Genomic DNA, 14,909 nt, shown 5'->3' with positions numbered 1-14,909 from the left:
AATATTTGGAAGTTACAAATTTGTAACTAAACTTGTAACACCAAATATATTACATATTTGGATATTCACATATATCTAAATATTGTAACTCTCTATTATATGTTATAATATGTGACACTCTTTGTCACATTTATTTAATCTAAAACATTATATTATAAAATAAAATAACATGAATAATATAAGGTAGTTAAACTAATAATCTAATAATATAAATAATATAAGCTTTGATGGTGTATCAAGGAGACACCTTGCTTGCTACCAAGTATTTAAATTATTAAAGAATCATGTCAATTTTTAAATTAATAGAAGATATAAACACTCTTCTAAACAGAATTTTGTTAGATCCAAATAATAATAAAATAAAAACTATAAATGGTTTTAGCACAATTATAAACATGTGTTGTAAAATTTAATATTTTATTAATATTAATTTGATATTTATAAAAAAATAGACAAAATTTAATCATTTTTCTTTATATTTTATTGTTGATAATATAAGATAATAATAAAATAATGAAGTAAAAATACAGCATTTAATGCAAATAGATAAAAATAATAATGATATAAAAATAAATAAAAAAATATAGTATTTATAGTGATACAAAATATTCATCATGTTATATTGTGTATCAAATTTAACCCAATTTTTTAATATGTGCTAAATTTAATACAATATTTGACATAATATTACAGCAAATATTTAGAAAATGAACTATAGTTTACCAAAGCAAAAACGAAGAATTTGTTCCTCCGTCGGAGAAGCTCTTATATATAAATTCAGTTTGAAGGGATTCCTTTATTTTATCATATTTCGGTAGTCTGTAGTGCTAGTAGTTGAGAAAATTTTCCAAAAAAGCCAGCGTACGTGTCTTGAAAACAGAGAACCAATCTTAGCCAAAGAATTAAAAGTACGTCCAACTCGGAAGAGCCACCGCCAAAGACGCACACCTTCTAATAATTGTCCATTCTTTGACTTTTCAGAAATGCATTTATTATTATTAATTGACCAATATCAATATATTAATTATACACCTTCTTTAGTTGACTTGATCGGCGCCCTTTCAAAATATTCCTCTCCTTCGCAATTGGATGACCAGCGGATGCTAACGATCATGATATATTAATCCCACTATATTTCTCATTTCTCCTATGCACAAAATCCACAGATCAAACCACATAAAACGACACCATTTGTAGAGAAAGAGTGGGAAAGAGGGCTATCAATCGTGATTGTAACCGTAATCATAATCATGGAAGCAGCCCCCGCTTCAGAAACTGAGATTTGTAGTCTGAGCAGTCAGAAGAGATCATCGTCGTCGTTCAGGCTGCGGAGTCCAAGCCTCAACACCCTTCGTCTCCGCCGCATATTTGACCTATTCGACAAGAACAACGACGGCATAATTACCGTGAAGGAGCTAGGCCAAGCCCTCAATCTTCTAGGCCTGGAGGCCGAGTTCGCCGAACTCGAATCAACCATCAAGTCCTTCATCCGACCGGAGAATCCTGGCCTCAGATTCGAAGACTTTGTGCTGCTCCATCAATCCTTAAATGAAACTTATTTTTGTTGCGGAGACAATATTGGTGAATTTGAAAATGAAGAAGCGAAGAAGACGGATTTGGAAGAGAATGAGAAAATGTCGCAGGAGGAGTCTGATCTCTCGGAGGCGTTCAAGGTGTTCGATGAGGACGGCGACGGGTACATATCGGCCAAGGAATTGCAAGTGGTGTTGGGAAAGCTTGGATTCGACGAAGGGAATGAGATTGATAGAGTTGAGAAGATGATCATATCTGTTGACCGTAATCATGATGGCCGCGTTGACTTCTTTGAGTTCAAGGACATGATGCGCAGTGTTATTGTTCGGAGTGCTTGAACTTGATAGTAATTTCTAACATTATTATTCCTCTTTTTATTCCCAATTATTTTATTTCACCTTTTTGTCATCGTCGCACGCGATGTTATTTTAATTATGCCAATTTATGTATTTGCTCATCTATCTCAAAACTATGTTTTTTCTTTGCCTCAATTTTCTGCTATTATTGTTCTCTCGATTTTTTTTAGCTTTCGAAATAATATTCTCTAACCAGTTTGGCATAAGGTGCTTATAGAAGAAAAAGCATTTTGGTAAAAAAATAAAAGAATTATTTCTCAATTTTAAAAATCTTTTTGGAGAAGTTGGAGTCCCTAACTTTTTCTAAAACAAATCAATTTTCTAACTTAAAATAAGTTTTATAATTTTTAATTTATTTACAAAAGAAATTTTTTTATTTACAATCCAAACACTTCAAATTTTTTTTTAATAAAATATAATCTTTATATTATAGTTATCCAAATAGGAAAAATAATTTTAATTTACTTATCCCTTTTAGATATAGGCAAAAGTAAAAGTTTAAACATGATACATATTCAAAGTAGTTTAGATTCTTAAAGGGAAATTTTGGTATTTATGCGTATGGTAGGTGCATATATGAAAAAAATATCATTATTTGACATCATTCTAAAATAATTATAGTATTTGTTTGGTTTCCAAAAATACCCTTATCATTTTTTTAGCCTTCATCCATCTTTTCTCTCTCGGGTTACTTTTATTCTTTGGACATCATCCATCCATCCATCCATCCCTTATCAATTAATATACTAATTTATGCATTTCAATTAGATCTATGCATGCTTTTTTTTGTAATTTTTTTTACAATTTCTTAGATCTGAAACGTAAAAATTTGCAGAAAACTCGATAAACCTCGATAGACCTCGATGGGCCCTTAAAAATCATGATTTTCAATAAAAAAAGCATTTGCCTCGATAGGTCTCGATGCAAATAATTGTAATTAATAAAAAATGCATAACTTTTCACTCGGGTGTCCGTTTGAGGTGATTTTTTTTAATGTGGGTATTTTCTTGAGATCTACACGTCTAGGATATGTACACACACATTTGAGAAGTTGAAAGTTTGAAAACATACCCAACTTTGAAAATATAAGGGTATTATTATTTGAACTTTGGTGTGTTTTCAATCTTTCAACTTCCCAAATGTGTGTGTACACATCTTAGATGTGTAGATATCAAGAAAATACCAAAATTTAAAAAAAAAATCACCTCAAATAGACACCCTAGTGAAAAATTATGCATTTTCTATGAATTGCATTGATGTATGTCGAGGCTTATCGAGGTGGTATCGAGACATATGATTTTTTTTTTCATGAAAATCATGATTTTTAAGATATACCTCGATAGACCTCAATGTACCTTGATGCCCAGCTTGATGAGCCCTTAAAAATCATGATTTCCATGAAAAAAACCACTTTCCTCGATAGAACTCGATAGGTCTCGATGGAAATCAATGCAATTAATAGAAAGTGCATAACTTTTCACTTGGGTGTCCGTTTGAGGAGATTTTTTTTTTAATTTGGGTATTTTCTTGAGATCTATACGTCTAATATGTTTACACATACATTTGGAAAGTTGAAAGCTTGAAAACACACCAAATTTAAAAAACAATACCCTTATATTTTCAAAGTTGGGTATGTTTTCAAACTTTCAACTTCTCAAAAGTGTGTTTGCATATCTAAAACGTGTAGATCTCAAGAAAATACCAAAATTAAAAAAAATCACATCAAATGGACACCCGAGTGAAAAGTTATGCAATTTCTATCAATTGCATTGATTTGCATCGAGAACTATTGAGGCCTATCGAGGCAGATGGTTTTTTTCTTGAAAATCATGATTTTTAAGGGTCTATCGAGCTAAGCCTCGACATACATCGATGCAATTCATAGAAAGTGCATAACTTTTCACTAGGGTGTCCGTTTGAGGTGATTTTTTTTTAATTTGGGTATTTTCGTGAGATCTATATATCTAAGATGTGTACACACATTTGGGAAGTTGAAAGCTTGAAAACACACCAAAGTTCAAAATAATACCCTTATATTTTCAAAGTTGGGTATGTTTTCAAACTTTCAACTTCCCAAATGTGTGTGTACACATCCCAGACATGTAGATCTCAAGACAATACTAAAATTCAAAAAAAAAAATCACATCAAATGGACACCCGAGTGAAAAGTTATGCATTTTTTATTAATTGCAATTATTTTCATCGAGGCCTATCGAGGTCTATCGAGGCAGATGATTTTTTTTTCTTGAAAATCATGATTTTTAAGGGCCCATCGAGCTGGGCATCAAGGTATATCAAGGTCTATCGAGATATATCGAGTTTTCTGCAAATTTTTACGTTTTAGATCTAAAAAATTGTGAAAAAAATTGCAAAAAAAAAAAACCAAAAAATCATATATAGATCTATTCAAAATGCATAAATTAGTATATTAATTGATAAGGGATGAAGAGATGGATGAATGATGTCCAAAAAATAAAGGTGACGCGAGAGAGAAGACAGATAGAAGCTAAAAAAATGATAATGATACTTTTGAAAACCAAACAAATACTAGCACTATTTTGGAATGATGTTAAAGAATGATATTTTTTTATATATGCACCTACATTATGCATAAATACTCAAATTTCCCTTCTTAAACGATTAGTTTTATATGTACATCTCTATTATCATTCATAATATTTTGAAATTCTTTTCATAACACACCTTAAGTTTTTCTAATCACTAAATTGTTTGTTGTTATTTATTTATACATTATATCTTTTGTGAAATTTTTAAAGAAATTTTTTTGTTTTAATTTTTTTAAGTAAGGATAAAAATGTACTTTCACAAATATTTTATTCTTACATAAATATTGTATAATTTTTCTTACATTTTTTTACTATATGTAAATTCTTTTAAAATCAAAATTTAGTTTTTGTTATGTCTGAGTTAAGTAATTCGCTACCTGATAGGTTCCCTTCACGTCTTCATATTTGAGTATTTTTTTTAGGTGTGGATGTTTCATCAGGGTAACAAGTTACCATCTTAAGGATAACCAATTAACTATATGTTGAGTAACTAGTTACTATCAAGATAAATTGTTAGGGTACTTCTCAAGGTAACTTGTTACTATTAGGATAACTTGACATCCATTATGTTAGAATAAATATTAAGTAGATATTACTTTAGCATATTTCATTTCAAACCCTTAATATGGCAAGCATGTTTATCACATTGTTGCCCATTCACATAAATATGTAAATAGATCCTTCTCATTTCTCATTATTAAATCCAATAAACATCCTTTTATCATATAACAAATATTTTATTAAACAACTCATTTATTGAAACAATGAAAGTTCTGTTGAGGTGACAATGTTTGCTATCAACATTCCAAGAGAAATTGCTAGCTGAAGCATAAAGTTTGAGCCTCCTTGAAAAAAGTGTATGATCTTCGATAGATATAGTGGACTTGCTTAACAGAATAAACATAATTGTCAAATCTAAGCATTTTCACCTGTACTACAAAAATAATCGTAAAAAGAATTGACGGCCTCCAATTAAATAAGCATTCCAATCATAGGTATAAGAGCCTCCGCTTCACCAGTAGATAAAAGCATTTTAGATTATATGATCTTAGTTCTTTCTAACTTAGACAATGTTGATTCTTAGTGTTTTTAGTGCTTTTAATTTCGTTTTAATGAGTTTTGGTTTTTAGGCTACAATGCATTTTATGAGAAGTGAATTAATGGATTTTATGCAAGTTCAGGCTAAATGATTTATGGAAAACAAAATGACTCTAGAAGGACGAAGTTTAGTAGAAGTTCGAAAGTGTTTTGGATTCCCTAACCACAAGACTTGATGTTGTAGCGGAGAAAAAAAGCTAGGTTGCGGCCTAGAAATTAAAACGAAGTAAAATCGAGCTCTGGCAACGACAGAGATTGTTCCAAGCCAAGGCCCAGGCGTTCCCAGGTCTCCAGACCATGAAGGAGAACATCCCATGCTGTACCTATTATCCCTAAAAAATCCAGGAATGATGTGGCGAATGAGAAAGCGGCACGTGGCATCACAAATCATAGAAAAACGACGAAGTATTGAAAATAGACCGATGAGCAAAAAAGATAGGTCCAGGACCTATAGGAAGTCAACCAGGCCTAAACGCCTAGGGGTGGTTGGCCTAAGCATGCCCAAGAAACCCTTGGGGTGGTCAACCCACCCTATCCTTCATAGGGTGGTCGGCCTATGCTCCCAAAGACGCTTCACTGGGTAAAACTCACGCTCTTTCAAACTCAGATCAACAAGCCTAGCACCCAGAGGGTCATTAGGCCTAGCACCCAGATGGTCATCAGGCCTATCACCCAGAACATCAACAGGCCTAGCACCCAGAGCATCATCAGGTCTAGTACCCAGACGATCAGCAGGCCTAAGACCTAAGCTCTAATGGGTCATCGGGCATAGCACCTATGTCTCATAGACCAACCAAGACTTAGCGTTTTCCCAATGGGTTCAATCATGCATCGTCAACCATGATCCAGAGAAACAAAAAGAAGACCCCACGATCTCATAATCATGGGGAGGTGGACGCGTTTCTCCACTCACAATGATCGTGTACCAACCACGATCTCCAATACTACTTATCATGTAACAACCCCTGGGTACTATAAATAAATGACCTAGGGCTTCATAGAGGGGACTTTTGGGACTCTTTTCCCTGGAGCTCTTTTTATGGACTTTTTGGATCAATATTTTGGGAGAATTTGTGACGAGTGAAATCCGAGTTTATCTTTGTAATTGTCTATCAAGTGATTCAATACAAAAGACTAAGTGGATTAGGTTATTATTGTTCAGAAGAACAGGGCTGAACCACTATAATTTCCTGTGTGTTTTGTTTAGATATTTTTACTATGTCGTTTATTATATTCATTTCGTTCAAAAGGTGTCGTATATTGTACATACGACCGTTAGCCAATTTCATTGGTCAACATTTTGGTGCTTTCATTGAGAGTACGAAATCAAGAAACACACTTTCATCAGTTTTACGATGCCTCCAAAACCCTGTTAGAAAAAGAAGACAGTTCCTAGGGATTCCACCACTCAGGATCCCATCGATCCCATTAATGACCCTCAGGAGGAGGTTCGAGATCAACCTGATGCGGAAGATCCACAAGATGATCATCAGGAAGAGATTGCGCAATTTTTGCAAGGCAGGAGGCCTTTGCTACAGAAATTTCCCTCCAAAGGGCGACTATGGAACGAAAATGACGGGAGATAGATGAGCAGATCCAGAAGATGATCCAGAGGGAGCAAGAAGTAGACCAGAGGCACCAGGTGGATGTTGTGGCCTTGGAGGCGGCAATCTAGTTAGCCCGAGCTAACATTGAAGCTGCTTCTCAGGCGGTGAGGGAGGCTCAGGCCAAAGCAGCAGGGATGCGAGACAACAGTAATAGGGAGTCCCAGCGGAGGAGTCGAACCCCAAGGATGCTCTCAGAGCCACTTTCCCAAAGACAGGATGAAGAGGCACAATCCAAGACTTCCTCCTCCATGACTAAGAAGATTAACACTTCATCTCGGAGTAAGAATGTTACCAACCCGAAGGCCCCCTCCCAGGGGGATAGGCGAAACAACACAAGAGATGAGGGTCTAACATATGAGAGGTGTGACAGGAATTTGGAAATGGCCGCTCAAAGTCGTGTAGGAGGAGAGGCTCGGGGGCAGGGTAGCACTGACAAGAGCAAGGCGGACCTACCACCCCTACACCCTCAATCTCACAAAGGAAAAGAACCGATGAACAACACCAATACCGTGTTCGATAGGCTTGAGAAAGATGCAATCCCTCAAGATCTGAGGGAGGTCATCCACAGGAGGACCCGCACTTAAGAATGGTACCATGGACATCTACCACACCGGGAGCAGCGATCCCACCAGCAGTGCAGGCTCAAATAGATGCACTCGTCATGGCTGTCTAGGGTCTGACAAAGAAACCTTCCGATATCGAGCTGGTTCATAGAAGTGGGAGTCCCTTCCGTGCCAAGATCCAAGCTGCTCAACCACCACCAAAATACAAGACCCCAACACTTTCAACATACACTAGGAAAGAGGATCCAGTATGACACATTGGAAAGTTCGGGGATCAGATGGAGTTTCTCGGTGTGGAGCATGATTATAGGTGCAGAGTATTCCCTACCACTTTCTCTGACTTAGGTCAAGAATGGTATTGGAAATTCAAACCTGGGCCCATCACTTCCTGGGAGCAGTTCAGGAAGGAATTTTGCAAGGTCTTCAGTGCCAGACGGATTCAACCAGTTTATGCTAATCAGCTAGCTGATATCAAGCAAGGGAAGGATGAATCCCTGAAGGACTACATCCAAAGATTCATGAAGAAGGAAAACTAAGCATCCACAGTAGGAGATGAAGGGAAGTTCGTTTCCATCTCGGCAGGAATAATTTATCGTAGTCCCTTATGGGATAGCATACACAAGAACCCCATCAACACCTTAGAGGAATTCCTGGACAGAGTAGAAAAATACATGAAGCTAGATGACGCCATCATGAAGGAAGAAAAAGGCATAAACCATCTGAACACTATCAAGGTAGGCAAGAATGAGAAAACCCTCAGGGCGATAATGGGGGCAATTGTAAAAGGAGGAGTACCTCAGGAGCTGAGCAGGGTGAGAAAAGAAAGCTAAGTCAGCTCCAGCCAACTAACAACATAAGCATCAGCCCTACCAGCCCAGGTTCATCAATTATACCATCCTGACTACATCAAGGGCTGAGATTTACTTGGCAACATACAAGGAGGTACCATACCGAAAGCCACCACCCTTGCATTCAGATGGAATGAGGGACAAAAATAAGTTTTTTCGTTTCCACGATGATTATGGGCACGGCACAAAAGAATGAAAATAGTTGAAGGATGAGATAGAGTTTGTCCTCCAATCTGGAAAAATCTCGAGGTAGCGAGTCAAGACCGAAACCCCGAGCAGGAATCTAGAGTTCCGAAGGTAGAGGAGTCCACCATTGGAGCCAGCGGCCGTATATTTCACATTGGATACCATATGTGTGTGTGGGGGGGGGGGGGGGGGGCACATAGCAGGCAACTGTAAAAATGTTCATGAGCGATATGCAAGGACCCTAACACATGAGGTAGGGGAGTCTTCCCAGTGCATAGTAGTCGAGGAGTGGTCTCCAAAAAAATCTGAAGTATGAAAGTGATACTCTCACTTTTACGGAGGATGACGACAGGCACGTGAGGTACCCCCACAATGACCCTCTGGTCCTTACCATTTAAATCGCCAATGCCCAAATGAAGAGATGCTTGGTGGATACGGGAAGCCCAGTAGATATCATCTACAAATAATCTCTCGAGAAGATGAAGCTCATGGTCAAGGACCTAACACCGTGTTCCCAAGTGATATATGGCTTCACGAGAGAATTCCTAGCACCAGTAGGAACTATCAGACTACTGGTCATGGTGAGGGATGCCCCCAGGCATGAGACTGTGATGACAGATTTCTTGGTGGTATATTGCTCATCGACTTACAATGTAGGGCTTAGGACACCTCTCCTGATGGCATTACACGAAGTAGTGTCTATCTGGCATTTATCTTTGAAGTTCCCCAAAAGCGCAGGGCAAGGATGCGTACAGGGTAACCAAAGGGAGGCAAGAGAATGCTATAATGCATCAGTGGTCAAGGCAAAGATAGAACCATGCATAAACAACATGGTAGTAACCTACTGCGAAGGGAATGAAGGAACCGATGAGGTTGTCAACATGGAAGTTGACGTTGAATGAAACAGTCTACTGGAGTCGGGGGCTCCTTTTAACGAAGTTTTGTTATTATAGCAAGTTTCCCAAAGCGAGGGTTACGACACCGATCCTCCCTTTGGGGATGATGTCATGGGGGTAGGACCAGTCGAAGATCTTGACAAATTCCTACTAGAAGAGGAGGACTCGACTAGAGTAATTAAAGTCGAGAATGAGCTAAATGTGGATATTAAGGCACGATTGGTAGAATTTTTGAAGAAGAACTAGGACGACTTTTCCTGGTCACATAAGGATATGGTTGGAATTTCTTCGCTCGTAATAAGCCATGTCCTCAATGTGGACAAAAACTAGCCACCAGTGCAATAAAAAAGGAGACTGCTTGAAAAGACCGATCTCAAGCCCTGAAGGAGGAGGTCGAGCGGCTCAAGGAAAACAATTTTATAAGGGAAGCCTACTACCCAGATTGGGTATCAAACCCCGTGCTGGTCCCAAAACCAAATGGGAAGTAGAGGACATGCGTGGACTTCGCAAATCTGAACAAGGCTTGCCCCCAAAGACTCCTTCCCACTACCCAGAATTGACCAACTGGTCGATGCAACTGCAGGACATGAAATACTCTCATTCATGGATTCATATTTTGGGTATAATCAAATAAGTATGCACCCTCCCGATGAGGATTATACCAGCTTCCGGACAGAGAATGGATTGTATTGTTATAAGGTAATGCCATTCGGCTTGAAGAACTTAGGAGCCACCTACCAGCGTTTAGTGAATGGCATGTTTCAAGACTTGATCGACAAAAATATGGAGGTATATGTCGATGACATGTTGGTCAAGTCCAAAGAAGCTGGAGGGCATGTTCAAGACTTGGAGGAATGCTTTGCAATACTTAGAAAATATTGCATGAAAATAAATCCTCTCAAGCGCTCATTTGGAGTTGGTTCTAGAAAGTTTCTCAGATACAAAGTCAATTCACGTGCAATCAAGGCTAACCCCAAGAAGATCAAAGCATTGATGAACATAAAGTCACGTACCACAATCAAAGAAGTGCAAAGCTTAACGGGGAGAGTAGCTTCCCTCAGTAGGTTCATATCAAAGCAGCGAACAAGTGTGTCCCCTTCTTTAACTTACTGAGGGGCAGCAAGAAGATCCAATGGACCGAGGAATGTGAGAAAGCCTTCCAAGCCCTGAAGGAGCATCTCGCTCAACCTCCCGTCCTAGAAAAGCCAATAGATGGTGAAGTACTATTCATGTACTTGGCAATCACCAAGCATGCAATCAGCATTGTTTTGGTGAAAGAAGAGAACAGGGTACATCACCATGTGTACTATATTAGTAAGAGGCTAGTAGGTGCAGAGTCTAGGTATCCCCTTCTTAAAAAGCTAGCCTATAGTTTAGAAATTGCTTCTCAAAAGCTGCGCCCATACTTCCAAGCTCACTCGATCCGAGTCCTAATCGAAATACCGCTACGACAAGTTCTTTAGAAAGAAGAGGCCTTGGGACGATTACTTAAATGAGCGGTGGAGTTAGGACAGTTTGATATCAATTATCATTCGAGGATGGTGATAAAAGGACAAGCATTGGCGGACTTCATAGTCGAAGGCACTAACCTTGAAGACCCTTCCTAACAATCGAAGAATGGAGATACCGAGAAGGAATGAGATACTCCCATATGGAAGCTATATGATAATGGAGCATTCAATGAATACAACTCAAGCGCAAGAAACATACTGATCACTCGGGAGAATCATCGAATCCATTGTGCTCTTAGATTTGGATTCAACGCTTCAAACAACGAGTTTGAGTACGAGGCATTATTAGCAGGATTACGCTTATCTCAGGATGTGCATGCACAGTCCCTAGAGATATTTAGCGATTCCCAACTAGTGGTGTACCAGGTACTGGGGGAGTATCAAGCCAAGGGACTTAGGATGGTGTAGTACATGAACAAGGTGAAGGACTTGTTGACACAATTCAAGAGATACTCGATTACACAAGTCCTGAGGGAGCAGAATGCCAGTTTTGGTGCCTTCGCCAAGCTTGCCAATGTCAAAGATGCGGACACCCTGAATGTCGTTCCCATCGATGTAACGACCAAAAATTACTAATAAAGCTTAAGTGTAACGACCCAAATTCGCTAATAAGGCTTAAGGGCCTTGATTAGTGTGCCTGGAGGACATAATGAGATTTATGTGTGTGACTTTAATGAGTAAAATGCATGATTATGATTTATAGCATGTTATTTGACTATTTGACTATTTGAGATGCATGATTATGTGTATTAGTATGCATGCAGGCCCTGATTGTGTGAGAAGGGCATAATTGTAATTTTGGCCATTTTGGGCATAACTGTATTGATATCTGTGATCTGTGACTCGAGACGATCCTAGAGGGAGCCGTTTAGCGAAAAGTCAATGCGGGAATTTATACTCGGCTTGGGTCAAGCCTGAGGGGTATAAATGGGAATTTAGAGAATATATTGAGGTTAATTTTGATGATGAGGAATATATATATATTTGGTGATTAATCAGGTATTGGGAAGCAAGCGGGGAATTATTAGAGACACTCGAGGAATTAGCGGGAATTGGGTAAAATGACTAAAATGGCCCTACATGGACAAAAGGGTTTAGAATTAATAGGGAGGGCATTTTGGTCATTAGGCTTCTTAGAGATAAGTTAATTGAAGCTTTATACTTAGTGGGATTGGTAGAAAGAGTTAGAAGGCTGTGGAAAAGAAAGAAAAAGGAAGGAAAAGAATAAGAGAGAAAAACAGAGTGTTTCTTGTTCAAAAGGGGCGGTTTGTGGTTCTCCCACCATTTTTCTTGGAGCAAAGCTCAGAGGAGAGCTAGGGTAGGCCGAGCATAAGGGATCCCAAGCTAGACTTGAAGAATTGTCAAGGGATTAGCAAGAACACATCAAAAATTGAGGTAAGTTTTTAGAAGTTTCAGTTTTAGGGTTTGACTAGTTTGAGCTGTGTATCTAAGCTGAATTGATGAGGATTTTAGGGGAATTCTGGCCAAGGTTGAGAAGGAGCAAGCTAAGGAGGTCTAGGATTTAACTCAAGGTCGAATTTCCATCAACGGTATGAATTCTAAGCCTTTAACTTTGATGTTTGACTGAATTTCTGGGTTTAGGGTTAATTATGGTAGATTTTGAGATTTAGGTTGCATGAGCTTGGGTTTTGAGTACTTGGGATGCTTGGGATGAGTGGGATGTGTTGATAAGTTTGTTTTTGGGTTTGGTAAAGATTTGGACAAGTTTGGGGTTGAATTGGTTGAAAGAAATCGCAGAAGAAGGAAATTGGGTGTTGCTTGTCTGCAACTAGCGCTACAGCGCTAGTCTTTGGGCGCTGTAGCGTTAGGCCCTGTTTCTGGGGAAGTTCGGTTCTGTTTGTAGCACTATAGCGCCCTCTTTAGAGCGCTGTAGCGCTGCCCTGTTCCCAGAAAGGGGTTTTTGGGTTATTTTTGAGGGTTTTTGACCTAGGGTTCGGGGTTCGATTCCACCATCTTGTTTTGTGGATCTAGGACTTCCCGGGGGGCTCGGGATTGGTCCCGAGGCTAGGTTTTGGACTTGAGGTTTGGTGATGACTTTGACCTATGAATTGTGTTTAGGTGAGCACTAGGGCTCGAGTGGGATCGTGCTCGAGGAGTCAAGTGATCAAAGCTATCAAATTGAAAGGTAAGAAAACTGTAGCACCCGAGAACAGGGCGTGGGCCCATAGTGTTATTGCAAGGCATGGCCCTAGATTGTATTACATGCTAGGGTATAACCTTAATTGAATTATGATATGTTTGAAGGATTATTTCGAGTTGTACGCTATGTGTAATTATAGTGAAATGAACGGCTAAGGCCGAGAGCGGCGAAGGCCGGGAACGGCAGTGGGGCCGGAAGTAACACTTAGCACACGGAGTGCTTATAGTCAGGGTAGGACCCAATGGATACATGGGGTATCCTTACGGTGAGGACCGAGACCCCAGGCTTTGGTAAGGCTTCTGGGGCGGCATGGCCGTGTTTGCTTGGTCTGATGGTTGACTTGTTTATCTGTGGATTATATGTTAACTATATAATATGCATATGCTATATACTGTTTGAGTTTTCTTGCTGGGCTTCGGCTCACGGGTGCTCCGTGTTGCAGGTAAAGGCAAAGAAAAAGTCAACCAGCCATGAGTATGGAGAGCGTGGGGGCAGCGCGTACATGTTCGGCCTGCCCGACTGCTTTGGTTGGGGGCATTTTGAAAAATGGCTGTATTAACATGTTCTTTTGATAGTTAACCAATTGTAAATTTATTTTGAGTTGTAAATATTTTGTAAACCTTATTTTTGGGATCCCAGATGTTTAATACTTAAAGTTTTCAATGAAGCTAAGCACTTTCTAAGATTACAGCCTTAACTTTTGGTTTAGTCACACTTTTGGTTTTGAAAACCTCGTAGAGTAAGTTAGTTGCACAGTTTTTGTTTTAAACTCACTTAGTAACGGCTCTAAGGTAGTAGGGCGTTACATTAAGGGCCTTGATTAGTGTCTGGAATATATGTGATTTAATGATTAAAAGTATGCTATATGACTATTTGAATATCTGAGATGCATGACTATGTGTATTAGTATGCATGTAGGCCCTGATTAGGTTAGAAAGGGCATACTTGTAATTTTGTCCCGTTGAGGGCATAACTGTATATATATGTGATAATTGTTGAGACCACATTATTATGTGGATATATTTGTGATCTGTTATTTGAGACGATCTTAGTGGGCGGGTTAGCGAAAAAGTCACAGTGGGGATTTATACCCGGCTCGGAGCAAGCCTGGGGGTATTTATGGGAATTTGGAGAGTATATTGGGGTCAATTTTGACATTGAGGAATATAATTGGTGATTAGTTAGGTGTCGGGAAGTAAGCGATAAATATTAGAGTCACTCGAGAAATTAGCGGGAATTGGGTGAAATGACCAAAATGCCCCTAGGTTGATTTAAAGGCTTAGGGATAAAAGGGAGGGTATCTTGGTCATTTGAGTTAAAAAACTAGGATAAGGATAACTATTGCTTTATGCCTTAGTGGGAAAAGTCTAGAGTCTGAAAGAAAAGAAAAAGAAGGAAAGAAAGGGGATTGGAAGTCTACTCTTTTCTCTCTCTCGGTTCAAGTTTTCTTCACCATCTCTTGAGGAATTTTGGTGTAGGAACTTAGGGAGAATCAGAACAGAAGCTTGAGGTTAAGGTCTTTGATCTGGTTGGAGGAATTGGTAGGGATTTAGCAAGAACAAACCATTCAGTTGAGGTAAGAC

General features: G+C 38.8%; 1 protein-coding gene across 1 annotated transcript; it reads left to right on the top strand.

The window, feature by feature from the left end:
• Positions 1–1,039: 1,039 nt before the first annotated feature.
• On the top strand, positions 1,040–2,024 carry LOC133782817 (calcium-binding allergen Bet v 3-like). Its single transcript, XM_062222215.1, has one exon. The coding sequence runs from the start codon at positions 1,251–1,253 to the stop codon at positions 1,869–1,871; it is 621 nt and encodes a 206-aa protein (XP_062078199.1). The 5' UTR covers positions 1,040–1,250; the 3' UTR covers positions 1,872–2,024.
• Positions 2,025–14,909: the final 12,885 nt, after the last annotated feature.

Source organism: Humulus lupulus, chromosome 6 (assembly GCF_963169125.1).
Source record: "Humulus lupulus chromosome 6, drHumLupu1.1, whole genome shotgun sequence".
Taxonomy (NCBI): Eukaryota; Viridiplantae; Streptophyta; class Magnoliopsida; order Rosales; family Cannabaceae; genus Humulus; species Humulus lupulus.
Note: the sequence above shows the minus strand (reverse complement) of the source record. Positions and strands in the feature narration are given on the sequence as shown.